Source organism: Narcine bancroftii, chromosome 6 (genome assembly GCF_036971445.1).
Source record: "Narcine bancroftii isolate sNarBan1 chromosome 6, sNarBan1.hap1, whole genome shotgun sequence".
In the NCBI taxonomy this organism is placed as follows: Eukaryota; Metazoa; Chordata; class Chondrichthyes; order Torpediniformes; family Narcinidae; genus Narcine; species Narcine bancroftii.
In genome coordinates this window covers 234,634,508-234,650,002 of record NC_091474.1, presented here as the reverse complement: position 1 = coordinate 234,650,002, position 15,495 = coordinate 234,634,508, and the positions used below count along the sequence as shown (strand labels likewise).

Genomic DNA, 15,495 nt, shown 5'->3' with positions numbered 1-15,495 from the left:
AACAATCTTAACTCATTTTAATTCACCTATTGTCACAACAGGTCAATGGTAGATCCATCTTATTGGCGGCGTTTTTGTCTGTGTTAGATTCCCTGGACCACAAGGACACCTACGTCAGGCTGTGGTTCATTAACTGTAGCTTTGTGTTCAACAACATCTTACTAACAAACTTGCGACCAAATTAAGGGAGTTCAACAAGAAAATCTGCGGATGCTGTGATTGTAGTTTACATAAAAACGCTGGAGGTGGTCAGCAAGTCATGCAGCATTTTTTATGTAGCAAAGATAAAGAACAGAACCAATGTTTCAGGCCTGAGCCCCTCATCTCGCTGCCTGTACTAGCTCTCCTGCCCCAATTCCAAAACATCTCCCCTGCAGCTGTGTTCAGTTGGAACTCTGAGGACCCTGCTTGCAGCACCAATTGTGTATGTGAAACTGATTTGATGGATCTCCAGGGTAATGAGCCTGAATGCAACTGATTGAACAGTAGTGTTTTATTTACACATGTAAGGAGGTGCAATAGGGTAAAAGACACACACACACACACACACACACACACACACACACACACACACACACACACACACACACACACACACACACACTTGCTGAGTTAAACGATAAACTTTCAACCACTCATGGGTAGAAGGCCTTACAATCAAGTTATCACATATGATGCCCACCACCCCTTATATCTCTGGCAGGCATGGCTCTTATCTAAATAAACTAGGAACACGATGTTCACAATACTACAGCTCCCAACCCTTTGTCTGTGCACACCTTACCAATAATCCTCTGTTGCCCAAGGTTCCCAACCTGGAGCTTGGGTTTGTCCCAAAAGAGGAAGATGGCTCACATGCAGTGGGCTTTATAGTGTTATCAGCTGGAGAGTCCGGCCCAGGTAACGATAAGCAAAGTGATATCCACATTCCCACCAGATTCCAGATGGAGGGGGATGCATAACCCTCCATAATCTACACTATGGAGTGAGCTAGGTCCATCACTGGCTCTGACCTCTCATCTATGTATTGATGTGTGAGGTTCTGCCTCAAGAAGTCAGACAACACTATAAAGCAGTGGTTCTCAAACTTTTTCTTTCTACTCACATGCCACCTTAAGGAATCCATATGCCATTGGGGCTCTGTGATTGGTAAGGGATTCCTTAAGGTGGGATGTGAGTGGGAAGGGAAAGGTTGAGAATCATTGCTCTAGACCCAATTGTTACTGAAATATATAGCTTGAGAAAAATGGTCATTGGCCCATTTCCTTTGGAGTTCTGAAACAATGCACATAACGAGTCAATTAGGTACGATTAAAACAGTGATTTTCAAACTTTTTCTTTCCACCCACATCCCACCTTAAGCAATCCCTTACTAATCACAGAGCACCGATGGCCTAGGGATTACTTAAAGTGGTGTGTGAGTGGGAAGAAAAAGGTGGAGAACCACTGCCATAAAGGATCCCATCACCCTAGTCACAGTCTCTTCTACTTTCAAAAAGAAGGTAGAGAAACTGGACTTGAGGTTTAAAAAGTCATTTTTTTCCAACAGCCATCTGGCCATTTAACTTTTCCTATTACCCTACTCATGTACCACAAAAAAAGATTTGTCTGCACCACTGTAACATCGCTTCTTTTGTTCTTGCTCTGACTGTCACTCACTAGTTATCCATCTTTTATTTGTATCTCTTTCCATACTGGGATAATTTAATATGTATTGTTGGCCCTTTTTTTAAAGGAAGTATCTGTGGAGCTGGAGATTGAAAGAATTTTGGTGTATATATACATCATACTTGTGTGAATGTCAATAAGTTTATTATTGTCATCAATCATTGAAAAGATTCATTTGGATGGAGTAAAATATTAGAAAAAGGAAACTTGAAATATTTATTTGTTTATCAGTGGACCTGATCTCAGGAACTGGTGGTAACCATAATCCAATAAATGCGCCACAGCCGTGGTTCGCAAGATCAATAATTTATGCTACTCTTTGAGGGGCAGCTAAAATAAAATATATCTGTGTGTGTGTGCACTTGTCTTGGTAACAACAGAAAACTTGTTTAGGCAAGAGCAATTTCGTCTAATCTTATCATCGTTGGTGTTTCTGATTTGCAACTCACTGGTGTACCCTCTATTTTGGAGGGCAAATGATATTGGCCTGATAGGTGCATTTGGATTAAAAACTTGACCATATGATGCTTATGTTATTATGCATGGTTTTATTAGATGTAATTTGTCAAAGGTCCCATTTCTAAATGCGATTTTTAAAGTGGAGTCTCATTTATTTTCAACTGAGCGGATAGTTTTCGAGTGTCACTCAGAAGATTTAAACAAATGGTGTTTATTCTATAAACAAAGTGCTTTCTCCGTTGTTTGCTGCCTGGACTCAGAGCCAGAAAGACTTGTTTATGAATAGTTGCATGATGTATTGATTTGAGTGAGTGAAATAAAGTTCCAAGTGAGTTTATAATGAAGGGTTAATGATCCTTAATGTTCCTTGCTAAAAGAAAAACCAGAAAATGCTGGAGATGCCTGTGGAAAATCAGTGGAACTCGATTACTGATTGTCCATCAGATTTCCAACATCCTAATATTTTGTCATTAAAACTGTTACGTTGCAAGACTTGAAATTATTATGATGCTGGCTGTACATTTTCTTGTAAGCCAGTCAGACGTGTCAATTGTGCATGACTGAACCTGTGAGTTAGAGAATGCTCACCTCTGTTGTAAAATGGTGCCTTATGCAGGGTTTATATTTGGGTAAATGCTGTGAGCAGATTGTGCACCAAAAATATTTCAGAAATAATTTGCCTTTATACTTAATGCATAAAATACAAAAAAGAAATTAAATTTTAATTTTTTTTGAGGGTACTACAGAAGTAAGTGGAAAGAACATTGGTCATACTTTTGCAATTCTCAAATGAAAATGGAGTAACATTCTATTGTATGGAAATGGGCCCAGCTTGCCCATGCAGACCAAAATGTTCCACCGCACTTGTCCCATCTGGCTGAGTTTGGCCCATAACTCTCTCATTTTATCCAATGTAGTCATCCAATTTTTTCTTAAACATTGCAATAGTACCTGCCTCAGCCACCTCCTCTAGTAGCCCGTTCCATGCACCTTACACCCTCTGTATATATTTTTAAAATGTCTATTATTCCTCAGGTTCTTTTTAAATCTAACCCATGTCCTCTAGTTATAGATTCCCCTACTCTGAGCTCAAGACTCTGCATGCACCTGATCGCTTGCTCTCGTGTGCACCTGATCGCTTGCTCTCGTGTGCACCTGATCGCTTGCTCTCGTGTGCACCTGATCGCTTGCTCTCGTGTGCACCTGATCGCTTGCTCTCGTGTGCACCTGATCGCTTGCTCTCGTGTGCACCTGATCGCTTGCTCTCGTGTGCACCTGATCGCTTGCTCTCGTGTGCACCTGATCGCTTGCTCTCGTGTGCACCTGATCGCTTGCTCTCGTGTGCACCTGATCGCTTGCTCTCGTGTGCACCTGATCGCTTGCTCTCGTGTGCACCTGATCGCTTGCTCTCGTGTGCACCTGATCGCTTGCTCTCGTGTGCACCTGATCGCTTGCTCTCGTGTGCACCTGATCGCTTGCTCTCGTGTGCACCTGATCGCTTGCTCTCGTGTGCACCTGATCGCTTGCTCTCGTGTGCACCTGATCGCTTGCTCTCGTGTGCACCTGATCGCTTGCTCTCGTGTGCACCTGATCGCTTGCTCTCGTGTTTTGATAAAGTAAAGGAGCCTCAGTACATTTGTAAAGTGGAGACTTGTAAAAGTATACCATTTCATCACCATTTAACCCAGTGCATCCAAAGTTGCCCACAATACCAGAGCTGGTTGTGAACTTGGGGATGTGGGGGGGGTGGGGGGGGGCGGGGGAAGAGGCGGTTGGATTCCCAGTAAGAGGTGATGTCTTCATTCTGCTAGCTGCATTATTTTCATTGGAAAAATAATGAGCTTGGGGTGTCAATTGACCTCTTTTTTTGGGGTGGCATCTATTTAAAGATGCCCAGTGTTGTTAGCCAGGATAACCCTGTTTATTTAGTGACTTCCTGTATTTCACCACTTTCCCAGCCTCAAAGTACAGCCTCTCCCCAACTTACAACCTATGCGACTTGTGACCATCTGTACATACAAGCGGGGGAAAAAAATTAATGGCTTTGTGGATACGATAGTGACCGTCTCTCAGTTGCCATTTGGTAAGCATGCCAAAGAAGATGGCGAACAAGAGGAAAAACCCATCCCCTGCTGATAAATCTGGCAAGAAGCCGAGGAAGAGGCTCTATTTGGAATTAAAAATGATTTGATTTACGATTTTACACGCCATGCTACCATACTTGTGTCCATTTTGAGATACAACCGGTCAGTCAGACCGGAACTTGATGTATGTCAGGGAATAGCTGTAGACCTCTGTCTTATTCCTGAATAGCACGTTGCATTGAGTTTGAATAAATAGGTGTGTGATAGTGACCAGACTGAAGCCTTTCTAAAATTTCGAGGTTTGCTTTGAAGCATTTGAAGATCTTTAAAGTGCCAGTGCATTTGTTGTATTGTTGCCAGTGCAATCCATGGTAAACATTAATGAGGTATTGACATAACCTCAATTAAATAATGTGCTCACATCGGGGTATTACAAAATTAATAGGGAAGTTGCCACTTGAAAATCAGTATTGGTCTCTCAAACTGTTTTCATTTTCTCATTTTGATTTGCCTGGGTTTGTGCTGCAAACAGAACATTTTTAGTCTTTTGATTGCGAGGGAAGTCATTTAGTTACATTTTCTGAATATTTCCCTAAAATGTCTTGATAGTTTGAGGGTCAGAAGAAATTTGTCAGTACTGTTCAAATATGTTTTGTTGTGACCCCAGAGACACCAATTAGTTAGTGATCATCCTCTTTGTCACATTTTTTTTTGAGCTTCCCTCCACTCCAACTTTAAACCAGCATTTTATTGTCGTTCTTTGTTTACCAGCTGTAGTTAAACAATAGTTGTGTAATGTGTTGCATGGTACTGGGATCCATGTGCACAATCGATTTTGAATAGTTGACTTTCATTGACATTCATTTTTTTTTAAATTTTATTTTTCATTTGCATCAATACGTACATATAAATTCTTCATCATCTAACAATACAATGTAATAAAAACAATACAAAATGATATATAGTTTTTTTTAATTACCCCCCAAAGAAAAAGAAAACTGCTGAATTTATTATCATTCACTATTCATATATTTCTGTACATATTAATTGGGAAGAGTGGGTATTATGGGCAATGTGGATGGTCTCTTACTAATTAAATCTATATACAGTTTCCAAATCATATAAAAATTCTCAGGTTGATTCCTTAAATTATAGGTAATCTTTTACAATGGTATCCAATTTTGAATTTCCATATGCCATCAAAAAAAAGTTATCTGACTTCCATGTTACTGCCATATATTTCCATTCAACTGTTATTGCTCCACTCAAAAATTTTTGTTGAAATTTGTCTAACTTCAATTTAGTATCAATGTCATATAAATCATCAAGCAAAAATATTCTAGGATCTTTATATTCAAATCTTCCCAAAATTTTCCCACTTTTTCACAAAACCAAACTGCATGTAATAAGGTTCCTGTTTCCTTGTTACATCTGAAACATTGGTCAGAACAATTTGAATTGAGTTCATGTAATTCATATGGAGTGTAGTATAATTAGTCAAAAAGAATCATATTGTACCATTTGATATCTAGCATTAATTGTATTAGTTACACTCTCCTAGCACAATCTTGACCAGGCCTCATAGTGAATTTGTATATTTAAATCTTTTTTCCATTTTTGTTTACTTAAATAGTTCCTTTTTCTGCATTGTGTCTTGTAATTGTATATACATATTAGTAATACATTTCTCAATAAATGTATGAATTATTAAATACTCAAATTGGCTCAGTTCCAGCAGTCTAAAGTTCACACCTAATTTCTTTTTTTAAATATGATTTAAGCTGATAGTATGAAAAAATAGTTTAGTTTGTTCAAAAGTCAAGAAAAAAGAACCTAAGAAACAATATTTTATTCTCTTTAACCCATTATTGTGCCAGATATCAAAGAAAGGATTATTTAAAGTAAAAGGAATGTGGATTCTGCTTTAACATCATCTTAGCTATTTGGTAGTTCTTAATTCCTCTTTGTATATGAATTCCATTCCATATCTTGAATAAATGTTTCAAAAATGGTACTCCTTTCAAAAGTTCTTTGTTCCATTTATGCAAAAAATGTTCTGGGTTAGTTTCTCGTTCTTTTCAATATTTACCCATGCTGTCCTCTCCCCAATTTGATAACAGGATAGAAATCTTAATTGAGCTGCTTTATAATAATTTTTTTAATTCAGCAACCATAATCTTCCCTGATCAAATTTCCAAGTTAATTTTTCCAAAGCTATCCTTGGCATTTTATCACGCCAAATAAATTTTCTTACACTTTTATTTAATTCTTGAAAAAACTTTGTTGCTATAGGAATGGGTAACGATGGAAATAAATATTGCAACCTCAGAAAAATATTCATCTTTATACAATTTACCCTTCCTATTAAAGTTATTGGTAAATCTTTCCATCTCTTTAAATCTTCCTTGATTTTTTTTTGTAATGATAGATAATTCAATTTAAATAAATTATTTACATTTCTATCGATATTGATTCCTAAATATTTAATTGCTTCCTTTTGCAGCTTAAACTTCATCACCTTCTTACTTAATGTATAGTCCCCATCATTCATAAGCATCACTTCACTCTTTTCTACCATGACTTTATAACCTGATAATCAAACCATATTCTGTCAATTGTACATTTATTTTCTTCAATGATATTCCGGGTTCTGTAAGTAACATAATCTGCAAACAAGATAATTTTATGATCTCTATCTTCTATCATAAAACCCTTAATCTCATTATCTCTTCTTATCACTTCTGCCAATGGTTCTTTAGCCACTGCAAATAAAAATGGTCATCCTTGTCTAGATGACCTTTCTAATGGAAAAGGTTTAGATATTTGCCTATTCAGAATCATCTTTTGGATGATTATCCTATTTATGAAATCATTTGGAACTTTTCAATGGCATTCTTGAATTTGGCAAAGACAAGGGGAGGGATGGAGTTGTTTGCTCTTTAAATTTTGTGCTGAAGAGCTGTTGGCCTGGAGGGAATTCCAAATGACTGGGTCTGAATTCCAACCCGGCTCTGCAAATTGGTTAATAGAGCAGCAAAGACATTCTGTGATATTTGAATTGCGAACTTTAGAATGATGGCACAGAATTTGGAAAAATGGTTGGCTTTTAAAATAAAAGTGCCTTGCTTTTCAGTATCAAGTATTCTGTCCCGAAAGACACATTTCCTAAAGTGATATGCTTGGGAGAACTGAGAACAAACAGACTGTTCTCTTAAATCTTTTGGCAGCTCTTAAGAATTGAAGAATTTTAAGTCTTTTATGTACTGAAAGCTATTGACTTGGGTCTTAGGATTTCTTGTCCACTAGTCCATATAGCTTTGTAGTTCTAAAATTGAATTTTTTTAATGGAGGCCCTTTTTGTACACAAATTGGTGATAATTGATGAAGAATAAAGTTGCATTTCTCCATCTCCCAACGCCTAATCAGTATTTAACCTAATATCCCACAATTTCCAAATTAGCCTTCCCATTCAAGACTCCTTTATTATCATGAAATTTGTTGAATTTTGCTTGTCATAAAGACCCACAAGGAGGTACCTCTAGCCAAGCCCAGCAGCTCCACCAATAGGAGAAAGAAGCAAAAGAGAGTCCCCTTAAAGACAGTGTCTTGTTTTCTGCGCTCCCATAACCGCTTTGCTTCCTGTCCACTCCATCAGCAAACCTGAGCTCCCAATCCTGAAACTCCGATACAATTGGGAATTGATCAGTGTCTGAGAGCCTTTGTCTGCACCCTCGTGAATCCTGGTCCTGATGCACGGTTCCCACAAGGCACCTGGGTACTGGCAGATTTTGTTCCAGAACAGAAAACGTTACAGCATGGTAAAGGCCCTTCAGCCCTCAATATAAACCTGCTCCATCACAATCTAATCCTTTAGTACTGATATCCCTCTATTTTCCATGTGCCTAGCTAAGAGTCTTGTGAGCATCCCTATTGTACCAGTGTCCACCACCACTCTCGGCAATGCATTCTACACATCTCTGCTCCCAGTGGGTTTTTTTTAAAAATCAATAGAAACTTGCCTCTAATATTTCCCCAACAAATTTCCTCCATTCAGACAGATGTCTGATATTTGCTATTGTTGCTTTTGGGACATGTGGAGATTCCCTGACTGGGGTTAGTGAAAAGCCCCATTTCTGATGTATTTGGTGTTAACAAACTGGTGGCACAGCCAATCACATTGAAGATTTCTCAGTCAGGTAATTTGTGTTTCTTTTTAAATCAATGTGGAATACTAAATTAAAAAAAAAAAATGGATGGAACATAACAATTAAAATGTTGGAACATAAAATTGAGATTTTCAGGTATTCAAGCAAGAAAATTAAGATGCACATTCGTAAAATTAGTGCATGCAGCTGAACGTGATTGCGAACTCTGGGAGAATGAGGCAGAGAAGCTTTGAAATATTAACCAGGTTAGGCAGTGTCTGTGGGAATAGAAACAGTTAAGGTTTCAGGTTCTGTGCCCTACTGGCCCTTTACTGCTTTAGTTTCATAAAATTAGTACTGTAGGACAAAGTTTGCCAGGCAATAGTTACTGATTATAATTTAATTAAAAATTAACTTGGTTCTTATGTAACCAAGGTCTCAGGGCATTTGATAATAATGTTTGTACACAATTTGTAAACTCAGATTTTGTTCAGTCCATTCAATTGGTGCTCAATTTCGCTGAAGAAAAAGGCAAAATCTACATATGGAAACTTTGGGATTTCCATCTATCTGTGGCTTAAAATTGCCGTCAGTATCATAGTGGAGTGAACAAATCTTCATAAAATCCTGGTCAAAGTTTTACTTTTTTTTAATATTAGTGGAAAACAGACATTGATTCTTTCTCTCCTCCTTTGGCAGTAGCTTTAGAAACTACTAATCATATCTCAGCTGGAAATGGAGCAAAAGTGATTATTGTAGGTTAAATAAACGATTAGAATAATAAAGTTATAAATTCCCTGACAAAATGTGGTAAATTGCTTTGGAAAGGTGATGTTACCATTGATCATTTTTCATCATTAACACTCAAACAGCAATGGGATGGCTTTCCTGGTTAGCCTAGTGATTAGTGCCACGCTATTACAACGACAGCAATGTTCTCCCCGTGTTTGCATGGGGTTCCTCTGGGTGCTCCAGTTTCCTTCCAACCTTCAAAAATGTGCGGGTTTGTGTTAATTGGGGTATTTGGGTGACACGGGCTTGTGGGCCACAAAGGCCAGTTTCTGTGCTGTATGTCTAAGAAGGCCAGTATGATGCAGCTCTCAGATCTTTGAAAATGACAATGTGTCTGGTCAGAGTGACAACACATCTTGATGGATATTAAGTATATATGTTTTTAAATCTGATCAGAGGGAATCTGGGTGTAATCTTGTAGTCTGCAGAGACTTTCTGGACTTTTTAAAAAATATATATTTTTCAGAACTTTGAATGAGCTAGAGACTCTGGTGATCACCATTTGTACTCTCTTGATCTGCACCTGTCCCCACAATAACCTGCACTTGTCACCTGCTAAAATTTCACTCTGTTGAGAAAATATCCCTTTGGCTTTGTTGCCTTAAAACTGAGTTCACACGTGTTGCTTTGTTATTTTCATTTGGTATTCTGCACAGACACATTTAATTCAGATCAGTGTGGATTACATTTAATCTTCAGACTCTTCTGTTAGTACGAAATGGTGGCTATGTAGGAGGGGATAAGCATGTAGTTGGCTTGTTCTGTTCAGTTCCAAAGGTCAGAGAGGGAGGTTGATGTTTCAGTTCAAGACTCTGTCCCAGAACTGCATTAGTGCATTCTTCTCTCTCCTTTTGATATATTGTGACCAAATCAGTCATTTGCCAATTTATAATTCATGTTTGCACTATCATTTAGCACTTGATCAGCTGCCATGTGAAATTTCTTCCAACAATCTATTGATTTGCATCTTCACAGGAAGCAACAATCATGAATTTGTATATCAGCTTCTGTATTCTTCGGATATGCCAAAAAACTTTCCACCAATTAGTTGAGGTGCAGTCGTTTTTGTAAATGTATCTAGTTATGGATAGCAAGCAGCTAATGAAGTTACAGTTCAGCTGACCTTCTCAGTGTCTCCACCATTTGCTGTTTCAGTGGTGCTCAAAGGATCAGGTTTCCTGGACTTGCAGAGAATTCACTAAGGCAGGATCTTGTACTTCAAAAGACCAGGCACATAGAACTAACTTAGTTTTCACATTTCTAAAAGAGTTCATGAACAATAATGCAATGCTCTATTTTTAGTTGAAAGGAGCAGGAGACGGTATTGACAGCTAAGAGAACGGTTTGACCAAAATGGAGAATGAAGCTTTGTAACTCAGAGCAACAGAGGAAAATTGCATTTGGTGTATCTTGCAATCCCAGGGCTTCATAATCAGTATCTAGGAGAAAGAGTTGTTTGTGAATGTGGTGGCCAGCCTTGCACACAGCAAGCTGCCACAAACAGTATTCTGACAATGGACTTGTGGAGAGTTTCCAGTATTTTCTGCTTTTATTTCAGATATGAAACATCTGTCATCTTTATTTTCTGCATTGTGATTTTTTTTTGGAGAGAAATTGACAGCTAATTGAGAACTCTAGGGCTCTTTGGTTATCTTTTTCATCTTTCTGATATGGAAAATATGTAATTTTTTTCCCCCAAACAGCAACAGGCCAGAGCCTCCGTAGTAATTTGAAGCTCAAATTGAGTGCATGTCTGATTGCCTGTATAAACAACTTAATGACTCAGATGCAGAGTGTATTGCTCTCAAACTTTGTGTCGAAGTTAATCTGCACAGCAAAATTAGTCGTGCTTTGAAGTCACAATTGCAGTTTAAATTCGTTCAAAACTAGATTTTTAGATGAGGCTTCGACCTCTGAAGAGAAATACAACTGTAAAACAGAGCTTCAATGTCAATAAAAATGTAATAGGATTTCTTCCAAGGGTTCGGTTCAGTGGCATTGTGATGTTACAGTGAAGGTCATAATTTAACCAGAAGGTTATTTTAGCTACCAACGGGAATTGACCAGCAAAGTAAAGTAGTTTTAGCACCAAATAAAACTTCTTACTGAAAATCATTGTTCAAGGCACCTAGAAAAGATTCCTTTTAGTTTTTTTTTCTTTTCCATGTGAACATCATGTTTCCTTGTATAGGTTGGTCTTTTTTAAAAATATTATATATGATTTCTGATTACATAATTAAATTCACAGGATATACATTTATCGTAATACAGAATATAAACCATAATTATCAGGCAACATATTTTGCTCATAACCTTGGATTATGATGTTAAACAGAAAATAATAAGATAGAATTCGCAATCCCATACAGGGACTATAAATCTTCATCCTATTCTATAATGTGATCATTATTAGTTGTCTATTATAACCTGGTTTTCTCTAGAAATAACCCCCCCCCCCCCACCCCGAACCCACTAATCCTACCCCTCCACTAAACAAGGTTAGCCTGCATATAGTAAGTAGATATGAATCGAATCGTGACTTGAACATCAGACAGGGAATCCTCAGATTGTTCACATAACTAAATCTTCAGGTTGTGATGAATGGGCCTCGTATCTTGTCGAATTCAACCTGGACATTTTTAATGCTATATTTAATTTTCTCCAAATTTAGACATCAGGCTTTTTCACAACCTAAATTTCAGTCCATTGCCTCTGTGCCACCCCCCCCACCACTTATCTGGGTGCCAAAAAAAATATGTTTTCAACAAAAAGACAAGTACAGAGAGACTTTTAGAAAATTTGCAATACGAAAGGGGACTCCTTGGTGTGATGACAGAATCCCTAATTATATTTAAATAGTGCTTGAAACGCTACTTTAAGAGTTCCACCTGTAGAGCTGCGGACTCAGTTACTGAAGATAGGAGTTGGGGAACTTTATTTTGACTTCTAAGTACTCCAGCTGTTATATACAATTTAACCTCCCTTCCCTTGTATTCTGTTAGTTTGCTCTAAGGACAGCATCTTGTACTGTATTTCCTTTTAACCTTATTAACCTCATATTGCCTATATGGTTATACTAACCTACACAAATATTTGTCTGTTTCTGTATGTTACTCTTTATCAGTGGTTTTCAAACTGCCCCCTAAACTCACATTCCACCTTGAGCAATATCTATGCCATAAGGGCTCTGTGATTGGTAAGAGATTGCTTAAGGTGGAATGTGAGTGGGGGAAAAAAGGTTGAAAACCACTGCTCTAGACCCAGTTGTTACTGAAATATTTTGCTTGAGAAAAATTGTCTTTGGTCCACTTCCTTTGGAGTTCTGAAACCATGCACATTACGAGTCAATGAGAGACGATTAAATCAGTGGTTTTCAAACGTTCGCTCCGCTCACATACCATCTTAAGCAATCCCTTACTAATCACAGAGTACTTATGGCATAGGGATTGGTTATGGTGGAATATGAGTTTAGGGGGCAGTTTGAAACGACTGCTCTATATCCTTCCATTTATTGTACTTCCCTGTACCCTGTTGCACATTTGCGGGTGGCACAGTCAGCACAACGCTATTATAGCACTAGCAAACGCATGTTGGAATATGGCGCTGTCTGTAGGGAGTTTGTACGATCTCCCCGTAACTGCTGGGTTTCCTCTAAATGCCTCAGTTTCCTCCCGTCCTCCAAGGATTGTAAGTTAATTTATGTATTTGGGGTCACTGGCTTGTGGGCCAGAAGGGGCTTTTACAGTGCCTTTTAAGTCTACATGTTAAATTCTAAAAATTATATCTCCAACTCTGTTCTCTCAGTTCCATGAAATAAATTCTGCTCTGCTCAGCTGGCCAGACAAATTGTATCTTCCTCCAGGCTAAAGCTTTGCTCACAGTCGACCACAGATTTTTGGATCATTTCCCAACTTTATTATGTCTCCATAATTAGAATTTTAAACAACTAGAGAGAGAGAGAGAGAGAGAGAGAGAGAGAGAGAATATATATATATATATAGAGAGAGAATATATATAGAGAGAGAGAGAGAATATATATATATATATATATAGAGAGAGAATATATATATTTCTAGAGAGAGAATATATATATAGATAGAGAGAATATATATATAGAGAGAGATAGAGAGATATAGATATATATATAGAGAGATAGAGAGAATATGTATATATAGAGAGAGATAGAGAGAATATATAGAGATATATATAGATATATATATATAATATATATATCTATATAGATATATATATCTATATATATAAAGAGAGATATGCATATCTATAGAGAGATATAGATATATCTAGAGAGAGAGAGATCTATATATATTTATTGAGAGAGATATCTATAGAGAGGGATATCTATAGAGAAAGAGAAATATCTAGAGAGAGAAATATCTAGAGAGAGAAATGTCTAGCGAGAGAAATGTCTAGCGAGAGAAATGTCTAGCGAGAGAAATGTCTAGCGAGAGAAATGTCTAGCGAGAGATGTCTAGCGAGAGAAATGTCTAGCGAGAGAAATGTCTAGCGAGATATCTATATATATCTATATATAGAGTGAGAAAGAGAGAAAGATATAGAGAGAAAGATAGAGGGAAAGAGAGATATATAGATATATATATATAGAGAGAGAGAGATAGAAGGAGATAGATAGAAGGAGATAGATATATAGAGAGGGATATATATATATGTAGAGATATTGATATATACAGAGAGAGAATATAGATATAGAGATATATATATATAGAGAAAGAGATAAATATATATAGATATATAATATATATAGAGAGATATAGAGATATATATAATATATATATATAGAGAGAGATATAGAGAGATTATATATGTAGATATATAGACAGCATCGAGTCCACGCTGCTGAAGATCCAGCTGCGCTGGGTGGGTCACGTCTCCAGAATGGAGGACCATCGCCTTCCCAAGATCGTGTTATATGGCGAGCTCACCACTGGCCACCGTGACAGAGGTGCACCAAAGTTTCCTCTCACTTCGTCTGACTGCAAGTTTCCAACATTGAACCTGTTTCTGGGGGCTTTACTGTTCCTGGGCTTTGGCTTGAAGTGAAGGTTGAGCTTGCAGCGAACCAGCTGGTGGTCAGTGTGGCATTCCGCGCTGGGCATGACCCTGGTGTGAAGCACATCTCGTTTGTCTCTTTCTCGCACCAGGACGTAGTCCAGGAGGTGCCAGTGTTTGGATCGGGGATGCATCCAGGTAGTCTTCAGGCTGTCCCTCTGCTGAAAAAGGGTGTTTGTAATGACAAGCCGCTGTTCTGCGCAGAGCTCCAACAGGAGGCGCCCATTGTCGTTGCACTTGCCGACACCATGCTTGCCCAGGATTCCTGGCCAGGTTTCTGAGTCTTTGCCGACGCGAGCGTTGAAGTCGCCAAGGATGACAACCTTGTCGGCTGTAGGGGTTCGTTGAATGAGGTTGCGCAGATCAGTGTAAAACTTGTCCTTTTCTGCTGGTTCTGCCTGGAGGGTTGGAGCATAGACACTGATGAGGGTGATGCGACGCTTGTTTTGAAGGGGGAGTCACATGGACATGATCCGGTCCGAGTGGCCTGTCGGGAGGGTTTTCGAGTTTGGAGGCAATGGAGTTCTTGACCATGAAGCCTACACCAGATAGGTGTCATTCATCCATAGGCTTGCCAGACCAGTAGAGTGTGTAGCCCGCGCCGCGTTCTGGGAGGCTGCCTACATCTGCAAGGCAGACTTAACTGAGAGCGGCTATGTCGATGTCAAGTCTGAGGAGTTCATGTGCAATGAGGGCAGACCGACGTTCAGATCGGTCAGCCTTGTCTAGCATGGTTCTGATGTTCCAGCATGCTAGCTTGAGTTTGTGAGCATCTTTTGAGGGGGAGGGCGTGGAGGGGGAGGGCGTGGAGGGCGTGAGGGGGAGGGCGTGGAGGGGGAGGGCGTGGAGGGGAGGGCGTGGAGGGGGAGGGCGTGGAGGGGGAGGGCGTGGAGGGGGAGGGCGTGGAGGGGGAGGGCGTGGAGGGGGAGGGCGTGGAGGGGGAGGGCGTGGAGGGGGAGGGCGTGGAGGGGGAGGGCGTGGAGGGGGAGGGCGTGGAGGGGGAGGGCGTGGAGGGGGAGGGCGTGGAGGGGGAGGGCGTGGAGGGGGGAGGGCGTGGAGGGGGAGGGCGTGGAGGGGGAGGGCGTGGAGGGGGAGGGCGTGGAGGGGGAGGGCGTGGAGGGGGAGGGCGTGGAGGGGGAGGGCGTGGAGGGGGAGGGCGTGGAGGGGGAGGGCGTGGAGGGGGAGGGGCGTGGAGGGGGAGGGCGTGGAGGGGGAGGGCGTGGAGGGGGAGGGCGTGGAGGGGGAGGGCGTGGAGGGGG

The 15,495-nt window shown here is 39.7% G+C and overlaps 1 protein-coding gene across 1 annotated transcript in view; it reads left to right on the top strand.

Moving 5' to 3' along the window:
* The first annotated feature begins 12,600 nt into the window (after positions 1 to 12,600).
* The window catches only part of LOC138737380 (serine/threonine-protein phosphatase PP1-beta catalytic subunit-like), a 75,795-nt gene continuing 72,900 nt past the window's right edge, over positions 12,601 to 15,495 (top strand). The window contains 1 exon segment of the mRNA XM_069888126.1: positions 12,601 to 12,835. Within this exon segment, the coding sequence (XP_069744227.1) occupies positions 12,601 to 12,835 (235 nt within the window).